This window comes from Syngnathoides biaculeatus, chromosome 14 (assembly GCF_019802595.1).
Source record: "Syngnathoides biaculeatus isolate LvHL_M chromosome 14, ASM1980259v1, whole genome shotgun sequence".
Taxonomy (NCBI): domain Eukaryota; kingdom Metazoa; phylum Chordata; class Actinopteri; order Syngnathiformes; family Syngnathidae; genus Syngnathoides; species Syngnathoides biaculeatus.
This window is the reverse complement of record NC_084653.1, coordinates 14,680,335-14,692,197: the sequence shown is the minus strand read 5'-3', so window position 1 is coordinate 14,692,197 and position 11,863 is coordinate 14,680,335. Positions and strand designations below refer to the sequence as shown.

The window sequence follows — 11,863 nt, the reverse complement described above, 5'->3', positions numbered from 1 at the left end:
AGTTGAAATAGAACTTTTTAAAAGAAAAAAGCAACAAATGATTTTAACTTTTTGTTCCTGTAGCATCCTTACAAATTAAAAGAAAGAGAAGCACAATGAAACATTTGCTTACTACTTTGACTGGACTTTCAATGACTTACATTATTCTAATATACCATGAGTAAAACATTAATGATTAATTGAATAAATGTTTGCTTTGAAATATGTGTACAGTAATTACAATTCATATTCAAACAATGAAATCAATGCAAAATATATTAATATGCAGATTTAAAAATGGCAATAAATGTTAAGAGTTTACACTGATTTGCGATAATTAACCAATAAATTAACAAAACATTCATTTTAATATTTTTTGTAGTATTTTCATTTTTATATGAACTCAATCAATTGAACTAGTATTTATTGAATGGAATTAATAAAATGTTTTAAAAAATTAAAACTTAGACATCATCAAGGATTTTTTTTTTAACTGACCCAAAAATACAGTACATGGGATTTCTGGAGTCGATAATAATTAATACAAAAAAAATATTTTTTAAAAGAAAAAACAGTAATTATACCTACATAGAAAAAACAATTATGAGTGCCTGAAGGAATGCCCTCTTCATTGTGGCTCCCACTGCTGGTCAAAGAGAGACCTACCAGCTTTTTTTTTTTTTTTTTTTTTTTTTAAATAATACAACCTTTTGCTTTTCATTGTGATATCTTGAATTGGGAATTTATTTATTTCCATTAATTGTTTACTTTTTTGAAGAGATATTTTGTTTGTTGACTGTTTTCATTGATGGATTTTTTAAAATTAAGATTGTCTTGATTTTTAATTGGAACTTAAGTGTATTTATTTATTGAAAATTTAGTTTTTTTCCCAGACTTTAAGAGGTAGAAAAATGTTTTTCAGGGATCTTTTTTTTATAAGTCAGGATTATTTAATTGGCATTTTTCCTTAACATTTGTAATAAATGTATTTATTTGACTTCATTGAATTATTTTGTAATTTTTATCCTCACATTTTCAAGTTTCAAATTTTGATTATGATTTATTGAATTTCTCAGATTTTTAATTGAGATTTTTCCATTTTTTTTTTATTAATCAAGACTTGATGATTCTCATGTACATTTTATTGTATGCTACTAATCTTAAGCGACTTCTTAATTTAGATTTTTTTTGTACTAATTTTTTGGCCCGTTAATATTTTTAGTTTGCAAGGAATCGTTATGGCAACTGCATGATTGCTCAGTCGTAATTGCCGCTCTCTAATCAACACTCGAGGGACAATTACGCTTGTGATTGTGTGTGCGTGTAATGTATTCAGAAGAGTGCATGCACACTTTGTTTATTTTCTGTGTCAGTCACATTTTAAAAATATGGAGAGACAAAAGTTCAGTAAAAGTTGGAGACAAGCATTTGACTCCGCCGACTGCACGTGCACGACGGGTGAGGGCTCACGAGGCGCTAACGTGACATCTGACCTGCGCTCGGCATGTCGGTAGCTGTGGTCACAGTCGTCTTGGGGTCCAGGCAGGAGCAGAAGGATCCCATGGTCGGGCCTAGGTCGGTCGGGCTGGCAGCATACGGCGCGATCCTTTCGCAGTCCGAGCGTCGTCGAAGTCGCCGATGTTTCGCTCTCCAGAAAAAGAAGAGCCACGGGAAAAGGAGGAGGAGGAGAAGGGAGGTGTGCTCAGGGTCATATTATGGGATGTGTTGCCACACACACAAAATACACATTACTGTAAATTAAAATGTGAAGAAAAAAATGCAATCAATCAAATATTAAACATGCACTGATGTCATTGTGCCTGTTTATTATTTTTGCTTTGTAACTACAAGAACAAGACTGGAAACTGAAACCATTTGAAATATGCACACAAGCTCATTTTTATCAGCAACGATCGGCACATCAAACTCAGACAACTTCTTCAAGTGCCAAAAAAACAATGACCAAACAATTGGAACTTTGTGCCTCTTTGTGAATACATTTTGAAATTGGTTCAATTTTTTTTCATTTTCATTTCACTCCGTTTATTTTGTAATCCATTGAGTTCTATTGGATCAATCTATCCATTTTCTTAGCCGCTTATCCTCACAAGGGTCACGAGAGTGCTGGAGCCTATCCCAGCTGTCAACAAGCAGGAGGCAGTGCCCTGAACTGGTTGTCAGCCAATCGTAATTGATTTCAATAGAATTGATAATGGCCCAACTGGTTCAAGTGTCTACCTCGCAGTTCTGAGGACCGGTGATCATATCCAGGTCCTGTCTGTGTGGAGTTGTTCTTCCTGTGCCTGGGTGGGTTTTCTCCGGGCACTCCGGTTTCCTCCCACATCCCAAAAACATGCATTCATTGGAGATGATAAATTGCCCTAAAAATGTGATTGTGACTGCTGTTTGTTTCTAAGTGTCCTGTGATTGTCTGCCAATCAGTTCAGGGTGTAGATTATTTTAGATGATAATCAGTCATATGGGACTCAAAGCCATTCTTTGTCCACTCTATGAAACACCATCCTCTGATGGCAAAAATCTGTTTTCCACTTTTGATCATGTCATTGTGACTAGTGCCACTATAGGGTGCAGTTTCTTCAACGTCCATTGAAGCAAAAATCCTGAAGAAGTACTAATGGTGTGCTGTGACAAGAAGAAGAAGAAGAAAAACAAAGCTTCCCTCAGTCTTTCGCATTATTGTTCATTGTTGTTTGTGCATCGTGCAAGTTCTTGAGCTGCTGTACGAAGCCCGGATTGGGGTAAGCGGCGGGTCGGGCGGCACGCACGCACGCCAGGGCCGAGTCGAAGGGCTGGTGCTCGTGGGACATCAGGTAGCCAATCATCACCGCTGGACCTCGGGACACGCCTGCGTTGCTGTGGACCAACACCACGCCTTTCTGACAACACAAACATTACACAAATGAAATTGTGAGGTTACACTCTTGTTATTAATAAGTATTTCCCGTTTATGTCACATCTTTGTTAAACTATGCCACATTTGTGTGAACTTGGGCTACATTTGTGACACATTGTGTTACATCTGGTACAACATTGCATTCGTATTACAATTCTGATAGATGTCCGTCAAATTAGGGTTATGCAACTAACAACAATTAAAATAGAAGCAAAATATATATACATCAGCTATGCGCAATTTGGCCTCTTAGCAGCCAAGGCAACACATGAACTGATACAATGGACCTTTCCGACCTGTCAATCACTCGTACAATAATTCAGATGGTCGCAATGCCTTAACCCCTGCCTTGACACGCCTCTCTCGCCGTATTGTTCCGCATGCAATGCTGGTTGTCAGTAGCGTGCGCTTGGAAAAGTTAATGTTACGAAGAAAACGGTCCTTCGATGCACTTGGGGAACGTGCAATTCTGATAGAATTGAAAGATATCCTGCTAGGTTACAAGGGCTCTGGTTGATTCATTTTCCAAAGCCTAAAACACAGTTGACGAAGTATCTACGATGGATTAAGGCTTGCGGAAGACCGCACGTACAACTAAATGTGAGCAATATCAACAAACACAAGTCTGTATGTTTGAATGTAAGGGAGGGAGAAGTATCTTCTCTGAGTTTGATTGAATTATTATCAGTGCTTTATACATTGCAGGAGAACAACTTTCACTTTGTTAGTGTATCACTGACCTGCTGAATGAAGTGCGTCATGTTTTATGCCGAAGAGTCGGGTTAGGGATACGTAAATGCGTGATGTCATGCAAGAGAAATGTCTATTTGCCTATTTGTATCGCATCAGACTTTTAAGACAGAGCACTGGTTTTGATTACAAGCCTAGTCAAATGAATACACCCACTCACTTCTAAACACTACAATGATATTACTCATGATTTTTTCAAGTAAAAAGTACTCACCCTGCTTCACATGCGCAGTATGATTCCACTATTTTATCCTGTTGGATTTCAATATGAATTTTGTGAGGCTTCAAAACTTTTTTGCATTGATCGCCAATGTTTCGCTGCAACTCTGACATTGCGTCCTGCTCCGTCCAAAATCTTCATTCCGTGTACATATCCTTGTGTGAAATAGTTGAGATCTCTCTGTAGAACTCTCTTGGACAAGTCTGACGCATTTGGCAAAAAACATACCATAATATTATCAGGAATATGCGTTAGAGAATCGACTTCAAACATGTTTTGTTCAATCGCCATTTTGAAAGTTTGTTGGACGTGGCTAAGGGAGCGGAGCTTAAGGTCGCCATAGAAAAGGTCCATTACATTAAGACGGAAAATCTCATTTTTCAAAGAATAGGACGAACATATGCCCTTGAGTATAGTTGCATTACCTGTCTATCTGTGTCAGTACATACCCCATTTGCATGTTGTATTTTCATTATTTTATTTTATCTTTCTTGTGGTGTCTGTTAATTTTCACTAGCCGGTCAAAGTGCTAGCATTAAGCTAGCTATGTGTCGTAAACACACTATGTCTTGTATTTCAAGATGAAATGTTTGTAATATTTTTGTTGTGTGATTAGTTTTACAGTGAACTCCAACTGGAATGTCAATACAAAATTTAAAGCACGCTCACGGAAGGCAGAATTATATAAGTAATACAGTTGCTGCAAGCATGATGCAGCATAATATTTCAGGTAGGAGATTGCAGTGAGTGACAGAGTGGAGCGACCTCAACCTTTGTCTCAGGACCGGGTGCTCAAATCTTGGTCCCGCCTGTGTGGCGTTTGCATGTTTATCCCGTGCATGGATGGGTTTTCTCCAGGCACTCAGTTTCCCTCCCATATTCCAAAAATATGAAACATTAATTGGATACTCTAAATTGCCCCTAGGTCTGATTGTGAGAGTGGATAGTTGTTTGTTTCAATGTGCCCTGCGAGTGGCTGACAACCAGTTCAGGGTGTACCCCGCTTCCTGCCTGTTGACAGCTGGGATAGGCTCCAGCACATTTATGTCACAATTATAGTAATTCAGAATAAACCTTTCAACGGAATCATCCTGATTTTGAACAATCCTTGTCACTCTGAATGACAATCACTTTAAGCCCCGCCTCTGTTCAGCTCTGCCAATCAATCGCAAACAGATAATGTTGCCTTGATAATGTTAGTAAGGCTCATTAGCAACCAGATGGCCTGCTGAGTAATCCGAGCTGCTTTTCAAAGTAAGAGCGTCAATTTGATAAAGGGCGGAGTTACTGGAGAGTACACACTTTGTAATTAAAGCACACTTCCTGGAAGCAAAGACACCCCCTAGCCCACTAAAGTGTGTGCATGCTTGTGTGTGTGGAAAGGCAGGGCAAGGGGGTGCATGGTGTTATTTTCAGGTGCATGTGATCTGCATGCTAATCAATAAAACAGGAAGGAGAGGTTGCTGCATTATTGACGTCCCACATGCAGACGCTCACCCATAATCCATTACAAGTGGACCATTGTGTTGACACTCTTCAAAACAACAATACACTAAACACACACACGCGTGCCTACACGTACACACACACACACACACACACACACATTGTTACCTTTGGATTAGTTTGTGTTCTATTAAGTCACCTTGGGCTCTATTTTTAGGACTGGTTGAAACCCAGAGTGGCGGGTAGCGTAAATCTGTGCGGAGGGAGTAATAACGGCTTTTTGTGATTTTACAGACGCGTGCAAACAGGCATATTTAAAAAAAGGAGGGCATGTGCCATTGTGGGAATGACCACTTCATTCACCACCAATTGAAGCGGCTCCTCTGAGTCTCTGAAAATACACCACACACTCTAAATTGCCCGTAAGTGTGATTGTGAGACCGAATGGTTGTTTGTTTCCATGGGCCCTGCGATTGGCTGGCAACCAGTTCAGGGTGTACCCCGTCTCCAGCCTAAAAATCGCTGGGATATACTCCAGCACTCCCGCAACCCTTGTGAGGATAAGCGGCTAAGAAAATGGATGGATGGATGGATGGATGGATGATACTCATTTTTTTTTGGAAGGGTCTGTTTTGTCCAGTATGTATCTATCCCTACTCTGATTGTTAACATGCCCCATCCATCGCTGCATGCTGGGCACTGGGATGATTTTAAATATATAATGACGATAATAATGCTAATACATTCAATGACTTTCTGCCACCAAATTGTCACATGACCAGGGCGCATGTCAAAGGACACACCCTTGTTGTGCCAAAACGCCCACCTTGTGGCTGACTATCTATTATTTGAGTTGCTTATACATACAAGGGTCGCGGGAGTGTTGGAGACTATCCCAGCTATCTTCGGGTACAAAGCAAGGTACACCCTGGACTGGCTGTCGGTGTGACGGTCTGAGCGCCCCCGGTGCTGAAAAGTCTCCTTGTGATTAACGCGCATGTGTGTATATTTTGTAAACTTCCGGCTAGTCTGAAACATCCCCATACATGCTTCATACATACATACATTGCCTTTCGACAACTTGTCTCGGAGCGTTCGTGTTCGTTATGGACGTCTCAAAAAGACGAACACAGCAAACATACATATGTGTATATCTTTTTATCAATTTATATTTTCAGGTTAGGTTAGGGTTAGGATATAACGTAAGTTAGCTCCCTCTATGTAGAAAAAGAGGAACTATGAGACCAGGAGATTTCCCAGTAAGCGTCTGCTACGTACCCAGAGTTCCCCTTTTAGTAACGCATGCGCATTAATCACAAGAAGACTTTTCAGCAAGCAGAACTTTTATGTTTATGAATTGTAATTTTTAACAAGTGACTAACAAGCTTTCCCAGTAACAAGATAAATGCAGAAGAGGAAAACATTTTACAATAATGTGATTAATTTTGACACTTGTGTGATATCATGCACAATCATCTATGATGCATTATTTCCAATGCAAAAAAAAAAGGGTGCTTTTTACTTTGTTGGTACCAGACTGGCTTGCGGTCAACTTGTTTTACGTATATGACAAGTGTGTGTGAACTGGCAACGACCCGAGCAGCCGAGTTACCTCCTGCCGCGCCTGCTGGATGAAGTGACAGCATTCTTTGAGATACGGCACAAGGGGGGTGTCCGGATGGTCCAGGATGCTCAGCGTTTTGTAGATGAAAAGATCGGGAAACACGTTGTCCACCCCGAATGCCACATTCAGGATGTGTGAGACCTAAACACGCGCAACAAACAGGACACCATCGGAACCAAAGCGGCACAAAATGTGGACGACATCACAGGAATGCGACTCACATTGTATTTCCTCAGTGTGCTGAAGTCGTGTGCAGCATCCTGACAACCTGCACACACATACACACATTTGCGTGACATTACATTGTGTGTTACTATGTCACATTATGTTCCTTTTGATCATTGTGTTACATGGTAACAGTTGATTTTACATGTGTGTTAAGTTGTGCTCGTTTGTTTATATTAAATGTGTTAAATTTGGGTTTAGCTTTCTGTGTATCTTATTACATTTCTCACGTGTGTTAGATTGCACACGGTTTTGTCAACTCACCCAGCAGCAGATCTGGTCGGATGACCCCCACCTGGAGGTCCCAGGAGGTGTCAGGGACGTACCCCAGCGTGGTCTCCGGGGGAGCGGGGTCCTCCACCACCGTAACAACGGACCCCTTCCAGGTCTCGATGATGCGGCGGCCGCTCAGCGATGTCACGCGAGTGTACTGATGCTTTAGACTCGTGCGTGAGAAACTCTGGATCTCCTGTGCCAGGGACTGCATGACGACTACACGCACGATTTCTGAAAGGAAGTGAGACAGAAAACCAACATGGATGGCTTTGGACCATCCACCAACCTCAATCTTCTGTACCGAGTCCCCTTTTTGTCACATTTTGTGCTGTTTTTGCACTTATTTGTCATTCACTTCACAAATACAGCACCTTACCGAAGCTTGACATTGTGGATAGACAAGAGCCACTACGCCTTCCCACTTTCAGACACTTGAGAGAGTAACACTTGCTTTCCACAAAGACAGGCCCAGGTACCTCAAGATTGTTCACATGGTTTACTTTTTTTTGGGGTCACATTTGGTGTCATTTTTGATTCAAGTGAAGAAACGGGTCCAAGCGGGGTGGAACAGTTGGCGGAATGTGTCTGGTGTTATATGCGACATCTCCGCTAAGATGAAGGGCAAAGTTTATAAAACAGTGGTGAAGCCGGCAATGATGTACGGATTAGAGACGGTGGCACTGAAGAAACAACAGGAGGCAGAACTGGAGATCGCAGAAATGAAGATGCTGAGGTTCTCGCTTGGAGTGAGTGGGTTGGATAGGATTAGAAATGAGCTCATTAGAGGGACAGCCAAAGTTGAATGTTTTGGAGACAAGGTGAGAGAGAGCAGACTTCGATGGTTTGGACACTAGAGAGTGAGTATGTTGGTAGAAGGGTGCTGAGGCTACAGCTGCCAGGCAAAAGAGCGAGACGAAGACCAAAGAAAGGGTGGATGGATGTTGTGAGGGAGGACATGAGGACAGTGGGTATTAGAGAAGAAGATGAACGAGATAGGCTTAGATGGACAAAGATGACTCGCTGTGGCGATCCCCAACAGGACAAGCCGAAAGGAAAAGAAGAAGATACGCCGTGTGAGTAGTTTACTCACAAGCTTTGGCTTTGGCTGGTCTTCCAACATACGGTATGGCTTTAAGGTTCTGTACTGAGTTCTCATTTTGTCCCACTGTCTATTTTAATCATCTGTAGACCAAGCAACAGTTTTAAAACGGATGGGACATTTACAGGGCTGAAGTGGAATAACAATCACTCAAGCAGTGTTACAATGATGCTCGTTAGCTTTAGCCCCCTCCACATTGCCCACTCACACCTCACTTCTAATGCATTCTCTCCAAGGTGTACCTCAAGGTTCTGTATAAAGTACCCATTTTGTATTTTTTTTTTAACCAATTACAAACCAACCAACAGTGTGAAAACACACTACAGCAGGGGTGCTCAATGCGTCGATTGCGATCGACTGGAAGCAGTTTCGGTCGATCGTGACAGCGTGCAGATAAAAAAAAAAAAGCCACATTTTTTTTTTACTTTAGCTCACCACGCATGTGCAAACAACGACAGCACAGGAAAACACGCTGTCAATGAGTCCTCCCCTTCCCCACGTTTTAAGCTCTCGCTTTAAGAAATCTTAATAAACATGAGTATGGATGCTGCAGTAAAGAAGACAAGAACGTATCACGTTCATACAGAATGGGAGGCGGGCTTTTTTTTCCAGGAAGTCATTTTCGAAGTGTGTTTGCTTCATCTGCCAGTGTAGTGAAATGTGGAATGGCATCTTCGAACTGTTTATGGAAAATACGACACCGACATTCCACCGAAAAGCAAGATGAGAATGAGAAAAGTGAACGAACTAAAATCCTAACTGGCCGCTCAGCAGTCAGTTTTCACACAATATAGTTCAACAGCAAAAGCTGCCCAGAAGCATCATTTCCAGGTTTGTCACATCACACATAAAGAGGCATAGATGACTTGTTCTGATCTTTTAAAAATAAGGCAGGAAATATTATCTTCAATAAAATCTCTGCAGCTGTAAAGGCACCTTGAAGCCATGGCTGATGTGTGGAAGGACATCGGAGATTGTGAGTGTTTCTCACTGCAGTTGGACGAATCCACTGACGTGAGTGACACAGCTCAGGTGTGCATTTTCATTCGTATGGTGTTTAGTGATCATCAACGTGAACTCAGATAGTTACAAAAAATGTGCAATATTGGCTCATGCGGTTATGCAAGGCACACAAGCATACATTTACACATAAAGAATCCTCAATATACATACATAATTTGTTTTCAATTTTTCTAGTGGGTAGATCTTTGTGACTTAGTCATTTTATTTCATCATTGGTCATTCTAATAAGAATAAAAAAAGCCCCCCCCCCCCATCGCGAGAGGCTGGATGTTTGAGAAGTAGATCATGGGGTAAAAAAGCCTGGGCACCCCCACTGCACGAGAGACATCTACAGAGCTTAATGGAATGGCAAGCAGTCCAATAGTATGACGAGGAAGCTTGTTAGGTTCCACATTGCCTTCTTGGCATATCATCTCTAATGCAATGGGTCTCTATAGTATACCTCAAGGTTTTGTACAGAGTCCCCTGTTTTCCTACTTGTGGATCGATTTTCACTCGAAAAGCTCACTTGGCATGATTACCACCACCTAGAGGTCACACCTTATGTTAGTGAGAGATCTGGAACTATTTTAAGACAATTGATGCTGACATGTCCAACGTTAGACACAATTAGACGTACCTGATTGTGTTTCAGTCTTTCACTTAAGTCCCACAACTGGCAAACAATTCCACAGACTGGGTCAATGGTCCATCCGAGAGCCACCTAAAAAAAAACAAAAAGAGAACACACTTGTTTACATTCACGGTCCAGTTTCTGCAACTTGTCCACATTCAGGAGCAGTACTCAGCCTCAAGTGTTGGATGTGACGTGTAAGTGGTGCTGTGTCACTTGATACCTGGCGCCGTTTATGCACTGACAATGACACAACTAACAATTACACTGCAGACATAAGTGAGACTACACCAAAAGAAGTGTCGACTTAACAATATTTGTGTTTCAGTTATGTAAATCCATTGGAATTTAGTTACATTGTCACACTTGTGTACATTAATGTAATTTTGTGTTAAATTTGACTTATTTTGTTAAATACATGACTTGTTTTTATTTGAGTTAGTTACATTCGTGTCACATATGTGACATATTTGGTAACTTGTATTCAATTTTGCATATTTGAGTAATGTGAAAAACATTAAATTGTGTTACAAAAATTATAGCTTATGATGTGCAAATATGAAGTACTGCAGATGTGAGGACTTGTCAATTCACATTTTCAGTTCTTGAGAAAGGAACAGCAGCACGGTGATAAAGCTGGTAGTTGGCCTCACCGTTCTGAGGTCCCGGTTCAATCCCGGACCCACCTGTTTGGAGTTTGCATGCGCTTGGATTCCATTCCTGCTCGGGTTTTCTCCGGGCAAGCAGCAAAGAAAATGGATGGATGGATAAAGGAACATGAGGACATGCAGTTATAGAAAATATCCACTAGAGGCCATCACACTCTCACTTTATACCAGAGGAACCTGAAGGAAATACACATTAAATATACAAGAAGGGAAACAGTCTTATTGCATCTAGACAATTAATAACAATAACATTATAAAATGATGGAAACACGTGAGAATATGATGAAGAAAACATCATGAACTGCTTGTGCTATCGCAATTTTAGTTCCACTCGCACTAAAATGTCGCTACTTCACTTTCTGTAAATATTAACACAAGTTACTCAATGAAAGACGTTTGAAAGATAAAGGAAATGGAGCCTTGCACATGCTATTGTGTTTCATTGTGTCACACTTAGTTTTGTTAGGCTGTCATATTCGTGTTACCCGGCGTCACAATGTGTCATATTTGTGTTACGCTTGTCATGTGTTGTGATTCTGTTACATTGCAACACACTGGTGACACCTTTGACTCACGTTTTTGTTCCGGTTTGCAACTGTGTCACATTGTGTTACTGTTTGGCATTGTTTTACGTGTACGTTACGTCACATTTGTACCACACCGCGTGGCGTTCTTTAACATCGTGTTGTATTTGTGTCACTTTGTCATTTTGTGTCACTTTTAGTTACACGTACAGTATGTCATATTTGTGTTAAGATTACACTACACTGTCAAATTCTCCCATTGTGTCATGTTGCTTTGTGTTAGTGTGTTACATTGGTGCTACATCGCTCGCACTTGACACATTGTTGCATTTGACTTGAAGTTTTCACATTGCGATTGTATCACATCAATGTTGTCACATTCGTGTTACGTTGTTTCATTTTTCAGTCATGTGTACCAGTTGTGCTACAATGTGTCACATCATGTTAACTTGTCTTGCATTTGTCTCATTGAGTTACATTTGTCTGACTTATTCCTGCAAAG

General features: G+C 40.8%; 1 protein-coding gene across 1 annotated transcript; it reads right to left on the bottom strand.

Moving 5' to 3' along the window:
• Nucleotides 1-1,554: 1,554 nt before the first annotated feature.
• Nucleotides 1,555-11,008, bottom strand: LOC133512416 (dual specificity protein phosphatase 19-like). Its single transcript, XM_061842023.1, has 6 exons — nt 10,856-11,008; nt 10,176-10,259; nt 7,423-7,665; nt 7,155-7,201; nt 6,922-7,074; nt 1,555-2,876 (listed from the first exon to the last, which is right to left on the bottom strand). Exons 3-6 carry the CDS (start codon nt 7,643-7,645, stop codon nt 2,661-2,663), a joined length of 639 nt encoding a protein of 212 aa, XP_061698007.1. The 5' UTR covers nt 7,646-7,665; nt 10,176-10,259; nt 10,856-11,008; the 3' UTR covers nt 1,555-2,660.
• Between the last annotated feature and the right edge of the window lie 855 nt (nt 11,009-11,863).